The sequence below is a fragment of the Passer montanus genome, unplaced genomic scaffold (genome assembly GCF_014805655.1).
Source record: "Passer montanus isolate IOZ18808 unplaced genomic scaffold, ASM1480565v1 scaffold60, whole genome shotgun sequence".
Lineage (NCBI taxonomy): Eukaryota > Metazoa > Chordata > Aves > Passeriformes > Passeridae > Passer > Passer montanus.
The window spans coordinates 1,540,202-1,555,948 of NW_024371038.1; the positions used below are offsets into that span (position 1 = coordinate 1,540,202).

The 15,747-nt window shown below is 40.0% G+C and overlaps 1 protein-coding gene across 1 annotated transcript in view; it reads right to left on the reverse strand.

Annotated features, from left to right (window-relative positions):
* The window catches only part of ZNHIT6 (zinc finger HIT-type containing 6), a 33,091-nt gene that overhangs the window by 16,289 nt on the left and 1,055 nt on the right, over window positions 1-15,747 (reverse strand). The window contains exons 3-9 of the mRNA XM_039727108.1: window positions 14,797-14,862; window positions 14,605-14,711; window positions 14,435-14,520; window positions 13,114-13,217; window positions 5,487-5,555; window positions 4,618-4,698; window positions 4,030-4,110 (exon numbers count right to left, since the gene is read on the reverse strand). Of these exons, the coding sequence (XP_039583042.1) occupies window positions 4,030-4,110; window positions 4,618-4,698; window positions 5,487-5,555; window positions 13,114-13,217; window positions 14,435-14,520; window positions 14,605-14,711; window positions 14,797-14,862 (594 nt within the window). The remainder of the gene's footprint in view (window positions 1-4,029; window positions 4,111-4,617; window positions 4,699-5,486; window positions 5,556-13,113; window positions 13,218-14,434; window positions 14,521-14,604; window positions 14,712-14,796; window positions 14,863-15,747) is intronic.

A 15,747-nucleotide genomic window follows, 5' to 3' on the forward strand; every position in this document is an offset into this window, starting at 1 on the left:
TCTAAGAACTGTCACCACTGATGGTAAAAGACACATGGCAAGAAGAAAGTAAGGACTGTGTTTGGCTGCTATCCAGTATATCTGCACACCAGTGGCTTTCTGAAGTTCCACAGAACTCCTGTGAGAAAGCAGAAATCAATACTTCATGGCTAATTTATATTTCTGGAGAAAGAAAAAAAAATAAAACCCCAAATATTTAAAGCATTCTAGAGAGGACCTTCAAACTAAAAGGATGATTTGCTGTGAAACACAGAAAACAGCCAAAACTAAACCACAAACTCCTGTTTCATAAACAAGTGCAGGAAATACTAAAATCCTTCTGTAACATACTTATCTTAAAACTAGAAGACTAACATTTTATAATCCTGTTTAGATACTCTCTGAAACACCACTGCACTCCCTCAATAATATAAAATTGTAACTATGAAAAGGATTTTTTCCCCAGAAGGTTCTGCTAATCCTAAAACCAACAACTGACATAACAACATATCTTTTCAACTTTTCTATCATCTAGTGTAGCAGGCACAAGGCCTGCACGGCCTCCTTGGAGAGCAGAAGCCTGAGAGCTAGGAAATACCAAAGTCAGCATGACTAAGGTTTTAGAAACCCCTCTCTTCCGCCTTTCGGACCCTGTTATCTCCCTGTATATCCATAGGTCACTTTTCCCCTGACCCTTACTATTGGACAGTTTTCAATCCCCCTGTAAGGTATAAAAACCCCAACTCTGCCCGGTTCGGCAGAGAAGAGCTGTCGATGGACCCTTCGCGGAGACCCCAATAAACCCTGCGGAACCCACACAGCGCTGCTCTCTCTCTCTCTGCGTCTGCTGCGGGCGATACCCGGGGTGACGGCCCCAGGCATGCTGAAAGAGCTGAAATCACTAAAGAGCTGAGCTGCAAATCACTATAGCTTGCCTGGGGTGCCTGAGCCCCCCCCGCTGGGCGATCCTGACCCTCAGTGAGCTATCCTGGACAACCGGTTCCCCGCTGGGCTTCTGCCCCCCAGGAACCATAATCTAGTGCTTGTGGAGAAGAAATTATTCTGGTGGGCACAGGAGCTGTAGACAACAAAACATTCATGTAGACTTACATGTATCAGTAGCCTACACCAACCCTACTCCTTCAGCCTGCCCTCAATGTGATGGAAGAGCATTTTGCCATAGTGGAATATACACCCTAAAATCATGCAGAATGATGAGGCACAGGATGAGAAATGACACTGAGCTGACAGTGATATTCAAGGCTACACAAACCAGCAATTAACACTTCTCACTGTTAAAGAAACACAGATCAAGAAAGGTGAGTGAGCTCTGTCTCCACTCAGTTTTTGATCCATAGGGAAGACCACTAAGCAGCAAGCTGGTCATGTTTCAATCACAAGTACTTCCACTGCAATTCCAGCTATTGATTCACAGAGTATGAGCCAGTAGTCTCCAATTAACTTAGGGTTGAGGAACCAAAAGGACAAGAAAATCAAAACAAATTCTCTCTTACTTATCTGTAACGAAACTACAGTAAAAATCTGAATTCCCTCACAGCTCTCTAATTAACTTAGGGTTTAGGAACCAAAAGGACAAAAAAAAATCAGAACAAATTCTCTCTTACTTATCTGTAACGAAACTACAGTAAAAATCTGAATTCCCTCACAGAGGCTTTGTCACAACAACCGCTCTGAGCGCCTGCTGCCACAGACACAGCTTATGTTGACAGAAGTGACTTTATGCTGACACAGCAGTCCCACCATTTCAAACAAACTTTGTTCTTTCCTTTCACAGGAGGAATTTTTTTTCAGTATGCTGTTTCCTTGACCTGTCTGCACTGCCCCAGCTGGGCCTGCTCCACAAACTTATATGAAGAGATTCACATAATTTCCAAGTGAGGAACTGCAGTTGTCAAGTCAAGATACACCTCTATTTTAACTTTTTACTGGCTTTCCTGTACATGAAACTTTACATTCACTAAGTGGAATGAGTACCAATTACTCCAACCTCATTATCAACCAACACAGAATACAGATGACTATAGACTTGAGAATATTTAGCTTAGAGAATTCCTGCTCAAATCTGTGACATAAGGAAATGCTACAGATACTTCAGAAGAGACAAATGATTAAGTAATGAAAAAGCCTTAATGAGCACATGAGACAGTCAAGTTCTATATTAAACAAGTCTCTTTCCCAAACCTTCTACGCAGCTGTTAAATAAACAACTTTTCCTTCTTTTGTAAAAAAAAAAAAAAGTGAAAGACCACTGTTTATACTGTCAAGGTCTTTTCAGCTCCTCACACCACCCCACCTGCAAGTAGGCTGGAAGGCACACGAAGCTGGGAGAAGACACAGCAAGGACAGCTGATCCCAACTGGCCAAAGGGATACCTGACACTGTATCACACATGGTCAATATTAAAGGTAAATTAAATTAAATTAAAGGCAAAGCTGGCTGGGCGCTGCTGCTTGGGAACTGGCTGGACACTGCTCAGTGGAGAGCAAGCAACTTGGCTGGGCATCACTTGTTTTGTATATTCTAATTATTTCATCATTCTCATCCTTTCCTTTTCTGTCCTATTAAACTATTTTTATCTCAACAAAAGAATTTTTTTTCTTTCTGAATCTCTTCCCCCTCCCCCTGGGGATGTGAGGTGTCGTGTGAGTACCTGAGCTGTGTTTAGCTGCCTGCTAGGTTAAAACATGACATCCAGTCAACAGGGGCCTCCTCAGACCCCAAGGCCTTTAATACATGATCAAGAGGGGTCTTGCCACAACATCCAATACCTCTTTCAGTACTCTGGGATGAAACCCATCAGGCTCCATGGACTTTTGAATATTGAGTTGAAACAGCTGGTCCCTTACAATTCCTGTGTCCACAAATGAGAACTCACTACTCCCACACTTACAACACTCATAGGGTACTGGGTAGACCAAGGCCTTTCATGTTTTCTCCCTGCATATAAGAACCAGGGCTCTGTATCTTCAAATTCACTTAAAAACAACAGGTTTCTAGCTGCCAATTCTGATGACAAATGTTACAACCATATATCAAATAATGACTGCAAAGAGAAAAAAAAAATCAATCAAAATCTTTAAGAGTTTGCACTTGAATTTGAATTGAAATGTACATTACACATTTTTTAATATTACTAGGAAAAATCCCCAGCACAAACTGGAAGCTAAGTTACAGCAAAATTCTTGCAATATACCCTTATTTCCCCCTTAGAAATAATGTATCATATTTTAGGGAAGCATATTATTTACACTTGTTACATTTGAAGACAAAAATGTAATTTCAGATGCCTAACTAGGAATCACTGGTGAACCACAGTACATTATGCTCCTAAGCTGATACATATCTGTTTCAGTAACAATGACAACAGGGTGGAGTGTTCAGAATGGTATTTATACTAGCAAAAAAATATTTCTTTGAAGCTTAATTTTGAAGTTCAAGATTATTGTCTGTTCCGAAAAAAAAGAAAACAATTCTGCACAAGTCTGAATTCTGGAGACATAAAAGCCTACACCCAGAAATCTGGTAATATGAAGAGTGATGAGCAAGTAACTTTGAGAAAAATGTGTCATTTCAAATGCAGTGACTGGATTGTGATAAACACATAATTTTTGCTGCACTAATTTAAAAAGATAACTCTCCTTGACTATCATTTCAACTCCCTCTGGAGTTAACACATCCACAGCAGAACTTCCAGAAAGAAATGGATGTATGCATTTCTGTGGCTCAATACAATTATTTAGCATTTTAACACAAGGCTGTGCTCTGTTACATTGGCATGGACTGCTGCTGAAGCAGTTTAGGTATGGGCACACTCATTCAATAACTGCACAGAAATGTCAATGCTGACATAATAAAAGACAAAGAATTAGCATTTCTGTCAAATCATTTTTGTATCAATTCGTAATTACTCACTGAAGTTTAATCCATGAGATTATGTAATCTCCAACTGTAATATTAAGGACTAAGAAATATGTTAAATATTCTTGTTACTTTTAATTAGTAAGCATATAAACTGAAGAACCACCTTACCTGACAGAGTTTCGGCTCCTGTTTTCTATTTTCATTAAAATTCGTACATCTGATTGAGGAGATGCTGTATAGATTTTTAATCTGAAAAAAAACCCAGCAAAGATGCAGAAATTATGTACAAATGACTTTTCTTCCTGTCATCCATAAGAGATGGATCTCTTACCCATGTCAACAGCCAAAGTAATGTATTTTTTTAATTAAAACAGTAATTTGTCACATACTAGGTGTTTTCTATAAATGAGGGTTATAATTATTAGCATGTTTTTCTAATGATTGTGAAGGTTTACTGTCACCTCCACTGAAGTTAATTATGGTTACATTTTTCAGAATTACAGTTGCTTTATTTGGTCTTTATGCCATGAGTCAATTTCTTAATTTTTTTGGCTGTTTAAATTTGATGGCTGGACCCAGGGTTAGTTATTTGATGAATGTCAGGATGGTTTTCGTCACAGGAATTAAAGGTGTACTGCTGACTGGGAACTCAGCTCTGCAAGCTGATAGTGCAGCTAATTTAAGACATATATTCAGAACCATTCCCTTTTATTAGTGCATTAGAACAGCTCGGCAGGAAAGTTATTCAACACACACCTTTGACAAACTACAGGATCTGACTCCACTGGATCAATGTATGGCTTGAGGATATCAGCAAGCGTTTTGTCGTCAGGCACCCTTTCAGCAAAGATAAAAATCAAGCATGTGAGACATCCTTCATCATGTACACAAATCTATTGTGAGTCACCTGGAGGAAGCTGTATGTTAGCATGCTACAGTGGCACAGCTGAGTAGTTTATGGGAGGATCATAAACGTGTATCAATACTGCACAGATATGGGTAGCTTTATCTCACTTTCAGCACTGGGATTTCACAGGCACATATGAGGAGTAAACAGATGCATATCTCTAGTTTCTAACCCTGAGAAAGAAACATGCTGTTCCTGCAGCCCTAGGAGCAGACAAGCACATAATTCTCATCTCCCTTCAGGCTAGGAAAAAAGGAGAAACATTTGTCAATAAAAGCTTATTTTTTTCCTTTTCAGAATGTATTTGTGGACTTTCCTACAAAGCAAACAATGTAACCATTTCACCCTGTATGAAGGTCAGTTCCAGAGTGCAGGTGAGGAGGGGTGGCAAATTGTGCTGAACATCTGCTCCATGAGAAGAGAGTATGTCAGGTGTAGGGGTTATGAATATTATGCATATACAAACTCTCTATTTACACAGAGAAAAGGACTAACAAACATTATGCCTAATTTGGAAAGTTTGCTAGCTTTCAGAGAAAAAAGGACTACACAACTTTCAATATTTTTTAGATTGAAATGCTCTTTTATTTAAGACTAAAATTAATACCTGAGTTTACCTTGTATAACTGAACTCAGTAAGAACTGATCAAAATATTTTGCAGTACAACTTCAGCAGATTAATTTAAACTTCATAAAAATATTTTTTAAAGCTCTGTACCCTTTTAAAGTGTATTCAGCATGACAGTGAGGAAATACGAGCTTCAAATGCCAGTAGAACTTGTTCTCCCTGAAAACAAAAAGAAATTAATTTCAGAAAAGGAAACTGCTTTTTGGCATATCACCCAGGGCAGATGACCAAACCTCTACAATGATCATAGCCAGAGTCCCAGGTGAGGCTGGGTCCTACAGAACACAGGGGACTCAACCTTTTCCAGCAATGATGGCCTCAACAGAAAACGTGTCATGGCTGGGGAAGGAAGCTGCCTTCTGGCATAACATGGATAAGAGAAGTTAGAAAGAACAAACATTTTACAGAAAGATCGTAAAACTTCTGGTAGAGACAAAGTGATGTCACATTCCTTTCTTCTGTATGTCAGTTGTTATTTTTAAAACCCACCTTCCCTTTCCAGCTAGCATAAGTAATACCTGAGAACAGAAGCTACTGGAGCATAGGCTGAGAGCAGTATCATCTTAGGCAGTATTCTAGAGAATACTTTGCTACATCTCTATTTGCCTTTTTTCTCATTTGCAAAAAATCTGCAGAAACTTTTCTGAAAGAACTCCCTAAGAGAAAGCACAATCTAAAAGGCAGGGTCCTGGCCTTTTGCTCTGGTTCAGAAATTCACACTCATGACAAACAGCAAAGATTTAGAAATTGGAGCTCAAACACCTGTGAAGCACAGGGACATCTAATGGTGTCTTTTTTAAAACTACTTTTTAAAACATTATTATGATGAATCATTGCATCCAGGATAATCACCCTCAGTTATGCAAAGTTTCTGCTCTACAATAATAAGTAAACATGGTGTTGTTCCAACATGTTGTTTAATTTGTTTATTAGGCAAATGAAACATTATCCAGCAGGTTCTAGCTGGCTGCAGAGAGAAGTGTACGTGCATTCACTAGCAAAACAACAAACTTAGCTGCTAAGATCAAGTAACTGTGATATCAATTTTTAAATGCAAGCACTTTTTATAAAGTGAGCTTACCAAATAAGTAATTCCCTTACCTAGATGTTCCTAGGAGAAAAGTAAGCTTTGCAGCTGAACTACACTTTCTGGAGTATAAGTAAAATCATATGCATTAGTATTTACCAAATAAAAGAACAAGCAGGAACCCCCAGCTCCAAGAAAGTAATAATTAGATTAAAACAAATTAATGAAGTCCAGGGTCCCCAAAGCAATATATGCCTCAGCAGAGCTGTGCAGCATGCCTTGTGATTCCTCCCTTCTCTCTGCTCGTGTTTGTTAAAAGTAGAGAATGAGAATGTGGAATTAGAGAACATTAGGTCTGGAAGACATAAGAAGACTCTACAGCCAGAGCTGGAGGGTAACACAGAAAACATTACTAATAATATATATATGTATATATATATAAAACTAGAAGTTGACATAATATTTGGACCCATGAATTTTATGCTCTTTTGCACATTGGTATGACGGGATGCCCCCAATGCAGTCTTAAATTACCAAACTGCAAAATGTTTTGAAACAACTGAAAACCACTGAGTGGAATTTTGGGAGTTTTTGCAAGATAAGTAAAACAAGGTTTTGCAATTCTTATCTTGACAGCTGAAGGAAGCACCAATGGTACCACACACACAGCAAACAAATATCAATAAGGTTATGTAACCAGTTCACTTGTGATTAACAAGCTTGTGATTCCTCTCAGACACGTTAATATCTGCCATTTAACAGGGAATGGTGTTATTTCAAAGCACTTTCCCAGAGAGACTTAGTAAAAGTTAGTAAGCTTTAGACACAGAAATAGGGTCACCAACATTAGCCGAAGGAAACGCTTATGATGGGCACATTTACTAAAATGTTCATAAGGATTGTTCAGGTCAGGGTTTTGTTCTATGATATTAACTAACATGAGGCTTGGCAGCATGTTTTCATTTAATTCACCATCTTCCACAATTTTTGCAAACAGGCCATACTCATCTATTCCAAGTGATCCTTTCTGTGACACTTTGATCTTTAAATCAAGACAGCCAAAGCATGAGAGAGACAAATCATGACACAGCTCACAGAAACATGTACGTGGCCCAAGGACTGTCTCTAACACAGGCACTAGAAAAAGAAATACTGCAAAAAGAACTTCTAGCTTCTGCTACCTGTTGCTAGGAACACTCTGTATGTGTCTGTAAATGGCTGTCACACAGCACATCCTCATTTCACATGCAAGACTGATTCCCTGTGGGCTCACTCAGGCAGACTCAGTTCATCACTGCAGCTGTAAAATCAGCTTAGAGGATTCTTCCCAGACTTCCGCCCTCCCCCCCCTTCCAGGCACAATCTAGTCTATGGAATAGTGCACAGAAAGTGCTGTGAATCAGGGAAGCTGAAGTTAAAAAGCTCATTTCTCATAAAAAAATTCCACTTTGCTAAAACAGAAATGTTGATTTTTTTTCTCAGCAAACTAATAGCATAACTAGCATTTACTGACTTCATCTCTCTTCAAAGTACTTTTGCCTGGAAGTAAATGGCAAGCAGAAAGAGGCAAGACAGTTTAAGAACAGGATAGAAGTAGGCAAGAAAAAAAGAAGCTTGGAACAGGAATAGCCTCATACTCTTCACTGTATAATGAAGTCTTGAAAAACAACCTGCCGGGTGCCTGTTACTGAAGTGAAGCCTCCCTCACCATCACTGATGTGTGCCCAGAGAACTTGATGTCAGCTGTAGATGCTATCAAGGCTGCTTCACAACAAGTTCTGATCAAAGTTAGATATCCTGGCTCCAGGTCTCACTGACTTCATTTTCCATTATGGCTCACTGGGGTAATATTTCCTTCAGACACAATGGACATGTAGTATGTTCATTTTCTAAATGAAAATGCCTAATTGAGTAAGTCATCTGCATTTGAGTAACAGCTCACTCCATGAAACACTGCATGCCATTCTGCTGCCACGGAATGCCCCTCCAACAGTGCCCTGGTTTTTTGGATACTGACTTTAAAACTACCAAACAGCAGAGATGTGGGTGGAGCACAAGCACCTCAGTGATGTCAGCAAAAGCAGCATCACAGCCCATCCCTGCACTGCTTGGCTTCATCTCCTATTCTGGCTACTTCAGGAGCATGGAAATGGATCAGAGGGAAAAGGGGAGCCAAGCACCTCTCTCTCTGCATGAGATATAGATGCAAAATACACTGAGAACTGCACAGGCTGTTTCACAACTACAGTTTTACAAAAAGTGACTATCTACCTTTCATTTCTCTTAAAACTTCCAAAAACTTCCTTTGTCTTCAACCGTAGTTCCCCCAGAACTACATGCAGATGATTTAAAATTTTTTCACAGCAACAATGGAAACACTTTTACTTCTGATGTTACAAAGACAGCAGCAGTATATACAAAGTGGCTGTCTCCTCCAGCCGGCTCTCAGAAGAACTGCAAAAATTTTCACCACCTTTACAGTTACAGCAATACCTAAGAAGATGCTCAAAAAACTGTGATTGTAGACAGAACAGCTGCTGGGAATTAAAGGACTGATCTAGAAAGGATTCTGGTCATACCTGTCATACCTGTTAAGTGCCTTGGCTTAAGGCAAGCATAAATATTAGACACTTCCAGATTTTCTAGAAATTTCTAATATTTATGCATTTCTTTAAAAATATGTTAAATACCTCATAAAGCTTAATATTGTCACCTAGGCTTCCTTTGAGCATTTCCTCTCGGTTTTGTCTAGAATGCAGTAGAACTGTTTTAAACATGTTTAGAAGGTGTTTTTAAATGTGTGTGTAAATATATATACAAAGTAAAATATTGACAAACATTCCATATTCGTCACATCTTAAGATATCAATTGCAGTTCTGGCTCTACAGAAGTATTTCACTGGCAGCCTGTCAAAGATAGTGATTCACTGATGATTCTGTTTCAATTTAGCAACTAGTATTCTTAAAATATTAGTACACAGGATATCTTACGTCAAAGTGCAAATACTGTAGTATTTCCTGTCTCTTTCACTTTGAATCCATAAAAGTGATTAAAAGGACATGAAGTTTAATGACAGACCAGTTACCCTTTCATCTGACAATACCCAGTACTCTGTCAGAATGCACTGAAGTTTAAATGAAGTACTGGGCATTCAGCTTGTACAGTTTCAGATAATACTGACTTCCTTTAGCAACTTAACTTTCTCCTTCATGGGTCCAAGAAGGCAAGGAAATAAGTAACAACTAAATTCAAGTTTAACAGCTCCAGTGGTGCTATATTAAGTCAAAACCCAGCTCAGAAAACTCCTTGCTATATTCTCAAAATCAACACTTCACACAATAATTGGAATTATCTCCACTTAGCTAAGGATTAGAGCTGACATTTTAGATCCAGGGGTACCTCAAAGTGTAACAATAATGATCTAAATTATGCTAATCCCAAATCCCCACACTGTGTTTTTTTCTCACAATTACATCGAAGAGGTGAAGTAATGTAAAAACTTCCTCCTCCCACATATACCCCTCTGACCAAATGCTCCCAGGCAAGACAGGTTTGTAGACCTCTGGTCCTTCTTGGTGGGGAGGAGAGGTAAAAACGATTTTGTCTGGGAGATACATGCTGTGGAGTGTGGAGGAAGCTGGCTGGAGATGTCTGACAGCGCAAGCAGCAGGGAGGGCTGGAGTAGGGCAGCACAAGCTGCAGAGCTCAGGGAACTGCACTGCCCCATTTCAGCGTCTCACTACATCATCTCCTGCCAGGGAACAGGAGCCATGGACTTGCAAGCTCATTCCCCTCTTCCTGTCTGACCTGCTGGCTGGAGCTTCCCAGCTGGTGCTCCTGCCCTTGGTTTCAGCCTGGCTTCACCCTTCACCCTTTTCCCAGAGGCCCCCTATCCCAACAATTCAGCCCATCAACTCCATGGAGGAATGTATCCAGGGGGGAACTCTCAGCTGTATTGAAAATAAGGGCACCACAGGAAATGTAGGGTGAAGAAGCCCTTTAAAAATAATTTATGGATAAGAAGTCAGATGCACCATGAGTTCACACTCTGGACTCAGACACTACTTTCTAATGACCCTCCATTACCTAGATATTCAATATTACACATTAGTCTAACCCATCTGGTGCCCAGCACTGGCACGGATGCTTCCACAACATCGGATTTAGCACACAAATTCAGGGAATCCAGGAAGTGCAGAGTCTGGCTAACACTTCAAAACAACACTGATGTGTCCTCCAGCGCTGGCACAGGCAGGGGATGACACAAGAATACATCTTGTACTTCCTAGCTCTGGACTACTCTCCTTCCTGCCTTGTACTGCCCAACAGCTTGGCTCGCAGGAGGGTGTCAAGAGGACACTGGAGAAGCCTGTTCTCAGTTTTCCACACACAGATGTTGAGCAGCTTCCAGCCTCCACCCTCTGGAGCAATCTGCCTACAAATCTCAACTGACAAACAGAATGAGAAGGGGCTCACATCTACAGGAGAGCAACACACCAGGCCCTGAGCACTGTCAGGTGCTGAGCCCATATAATGGATATATGACTATTTGCACAGCTTTACCTCATTTCAATGTGAAGTTCAAAAAAATGTTATGGGTGTCATGAAGTCCTGTGACACAGGTGCTAAATGCCTGATAGTCATTGGTTTGATCAAACTTGATTCCTTAGAACCCATTTAAAGAGAGTAGGCAGAATATGCCAATTAAAAAAAACCAAACCAAACAATCAAAAACCAAAAAACAAATTCCCAAAACCTGGTGTTAATTTTTAATCTGCATCTGCATCTGCATTCAAACAGTCCATTCCTGACTGAATAACAGCAGCAGCAATAGAGAGGAAATACATCCTTTGTGTAATAATCACTGAGCATATTCCATACCCATGGACAGCATTTGCAAGAGAAGGACAGTGTTTTCTTATGCTCTTCAGGACAGAGAATGTTATCAAGTCCTTTCTGGGGGGATGTAAAAGTTCTATAGAAGCTACTATTCCACAGCAAGAACAAAAGTTCCCCAGGATCTTATGAATGACACCAACCAGTAAGGCATTTTACCAGAAAGCCTGTGAAATATTTCCATGCCTATTTACCAATAATTCACCTTCCTTGCCCCATTCTTAATCTGTCCTCAACACAAGCTACACTTCAGTGTGTACCAAAAAAAGCTTTCTAGAGGAAAAAGAAAATGGTACATGAAGCCAAATATCTGTTATTACAGCACTGTACCATGCTCAGGATCTTCCCAACCATGTCAAAGCTGCCTGTGTCTGTGTCCTCTTCTGTCCTCTTACCTACTGACCCCAGCATTCCTGGGCTTCCTGCACTTGCTCTTGAGGGCTGATCCTTACCCTGTACTTGTTAAGTGTGTTTATGTCATTTTATCTGTAACACTGAGGAAATTCCCCATTAAAGTGAAGCTCAGCTCTAAGCCTGAGGTATTTTTTCCAGCATGAGACTAGTAAAAGGGATCTGCATAAGGAACAGCATGCAGCCAAAGTCAGGGAAGTCAGTGCAGAGGGAAACAACCTCTGCAAAGTCTGGGACAGGCCTGGTCTGTTCTGAGAGGAGACCTATAAATCTGGGGCAGAGGGAGGAGAAAATACCTCAGATATCCTTTCTTTCCATTGGTTCAGAATGGGTTTTCTCTAACAGAACTGGTAAAATATATAACTTTAAAAGGTTACATTCTACATCTATTTGATGTCTAACATTCTGCTAAAATGCACTCTATGCACAAAACCAAACCTGCCTGTGTTTTTCCCTAGAGCAGCCTAAATGAACCAGGTGGGTGTGTTGAGCAGCTTCCAGGTGGGTTATTACTCTGTCAGAGACAGACCTCTGGTGGCCAGCCAGAGACCAGCACCATGGAGTGTACAGCTCCCAGCACAGAGGGAAAACACATCCTGAAAACACAAACTGCCACCAAAACTGAGACCATGAACAGAACAAGTAAAGGAGCCATCATGGCCATATGAGCCATCAGGGGTGTCACTGCTGTGAGATGCTCAGAAGGCATTTATATTTGACCCCAGTGTACCACTGAGCTGAACTGTACACCTGATCCCTGTCACAATGAAATATTTCATAATTTCTTTCCTTTTCACTGTGAAAATACTTTAAAATACAATCTCTGAATATCGGAGAAAAACCACAGCATAGATAAAGGAAGAAATATTTCAATTTTCCTCAGCCTTCTTCCTGAATTTGTATCTGTCTGCACTTGTCTCCCCAAGCTGTGCTGTACCAAACATTTCCATTCTCCAGCGCAGGAACTCCCACCACAGAATGCAACTCAGGTACTGAAGCACCTCTTCAGGTTTGAAGTCAGCCTTTTCAGAGACAGGGATTTGTGCAAGCTTTCTACATCAATCAATCCTCTATCATAAAACCTCCAAAGAAGCCTTTTCTTTTTTCAGAAAAATCCTCAAGTGTTAATTAAAAGAAAAGATTCTTCGTTCTGTTACAGTGTTAGCATTTTTCAAAAGAAAGCATAAATTATGTAAGCTGTTAAACTGAGCTCAAAGAACCAAAAGAAAATGAAAATGTAAAGCATGAAATATTAAACAGCTTTTGCAAAACAAGGTGCATCTAACAGATTTCAAAGCAAGCATATTGGTATGAAGTCAATTATCATTATATCATTATTATATGCTCAAAATATTGCTAACTGTAGCCAAATGAAGACTCACACAAAATTGAAGGTGGTAGAATTTTCTCTTCTTTTTGTGAATCCAATAGGCAGTGTTTTTAGGTCAATATTACACCCTCGAGCCTTGTTCCTCAAGCAGTATAACTGGAAAAAAAAAAAAATTGAGTATATAAACCCCCTGAAAATTAAACAATAAAAAGCTAACGAGAATTACGAGAATATTATAGAAAAGGCCATATTTAATGAAATCTCTAAATTTTTAAAAAACCATCCTGAATGAAAAAAATTAACCACACCTAGAAACTCTCTGAAACATTTTTGTAAGTTTTTCTACTATTAAAAAAGAACATGCCAATGACCTCCTCATAGCAGAAGTTCTTTCACATACCAAGGATATTGCAGTGTGGCCACTGTGGGTGTAATACCACCACAAGGATGCTTTTTGGCTTACAAACCTGCTGGCAGAATGGACACACAAGCACCACCCCAGCCAATGCCAAATTCTGATTGGAAGGCATCACTAAGGGCTTCATCCCATTAACATGCCCAGTACCACACCCCTAAAACTGGCACCCATACAGCATCTCACCATCTTCAGCACACCCTGTCAGGACATCACGGTGCTGAATACACACACATGGAATATGACTCCAGCCAGAGAGGAAAGTGGAGTCTTCTAAATTTATTCTGCCATCAATGTGAGTCCTGAGTGTAGGCTATATTTCAAGGTATCTTCACAAGACTAGAAAACAAAATGGCCTTGATGCTTTTTTGTGATTTATCAATGAGTCAAAATATTTTGAAGTAGAGCTGGTTGGGCTTTTTTGGGCTTTGCTTGTTTGTTCATTGTTTTTAGTTTGGGGAGTGTGTTCGGTTGCTGAAAGAGCTTCAGCAAAAACCCATTCTCCCTTAGAAGACTATCTTTTATGTCACTCTTAGTCTCTGAAGAGCTCCAGCTGTCTCCATTTGGTATATAGGGAACCACATGACAATTTTTAGGCGATTATTAAAAAATCCATTGTTTACCTGGGAAGTGTGTATTAAAAAATTCAAAAGTTGTGGAGGTATAAGGAAACAAACATTCAGACTTTCTTAACACACATCTATCATCCAACAGCAACAGTGTTCATACATAAATTTCAAGAAATGTTAGATATCTTTCCCTCCAAGCAACTTCCAATCAATACTATTGCTGCACAAACCTACAGACTTCTTTTGATTTCTGGCTCTAAAATTCAGGATCATTCATACCTTCATAAGAGAGGTATCAGCTCTGGATTCTGGACTGGGACTACCTCAATGGGAATTCAAAGGTAGCCAACCCTAATTCCAGCACAGCAAAAGGAGGATCAAAAACTTACAAGTCTTTTTGTTGCTGGACTGTGCACAATACAATGTCGAGCAGCAGCATCAGCTGTCCTTCCTACCTCTTCCAGGAAACGATAATCTGAAGGTTAAATAGAGCAAAGAAAAATGTAGTGCCAGCCTAGTAAAAACAGGGAGTTTTAGAACACACACAGTATGTTCTTACCACTCAGAAGGTTCAAGTCTGTAAATTCATTTACAGAGACAAATGCTGTTTTATCCCTGACTCCGTTACAGCTCAGTGCAAGCTTATGTTTCTTTACACACAAGAGGCTGAAACGACAAAAAAAAGGAATTAGCATGTTCAGTACATGAATGGGGGAAATAATCAAAACTATTTAGTTCAGATAACAGATACCTGCACGAATATTTCATGCATCGTGGACATCTGTACTTAGCTTCTTCTTTGCTACAGGTTTCACACCTGAAAGAAGTAAAAAACACCTCTCAATAAAGGAACGTTTTTGCACCTACTGGCTTATGGAAGTACCTGCTCAAAAACCAGGCACTAGGCCATTCATCAGCATTTTCAGGAAAAGCTATTTTAAGTCCATCTTGAAAGTAGAGAGAAAATGCAAATATCCTGAATTAGGAAAGGTGGCAGACAAAACAACACAAGGGAGTATCTCCAAACACACACATTACAAAACTGTAGATGCTTGAAAGAAAAAAAACCCCACATGCTAACTGAAGAGCTGGAAACATAGCAAGCCCTTACCAACTTATGTCTTGTAGCCTGTGCTTTTCTCCTTTTGCATCACCTGCACTCTACCATGCTGGCTTATAATACTCCCAGCTTTAGGCAGACGGAAAACAAATTTAATGGATTCACACTGAACCCTGGACAATACCTCCCATTTTTAGACTGGAACAAAAAGAGCATGACGACATGGTCAGCCAAACAACTCCTGTCTGTCAGCAGGGCAGACTCCAAAGTCAGGGAACCTTTCAGGCACAATGTGTAAGACTTATCAATTTAACTAATAAATATCAGTGAAAAATTATATTCCTCTACAAATATGACCACATGTTTTTAACAAGGCTAGCAAAACAGCCCTTTCTCCCACTCTTAAGAAAAAGGTCTATATATGTCAACTGAAATAATCATCATTGTTATTGTAAATCTGACAAACAGCAAAGAAAGAACAGCTCAGTAAACTTTCCAGAACAGTACAAACACACCATTTGCAGCTCCCAGGGGTAAAGGCCAGCCCCAGCCCATTTCCCTTCCTGTCCCCAGCACGTGCTCGCTGTTTGCTGCTAGCGAGGGCCTGAAGGACAAGCCCAGCAATCCCACCGCCGGGCGAGC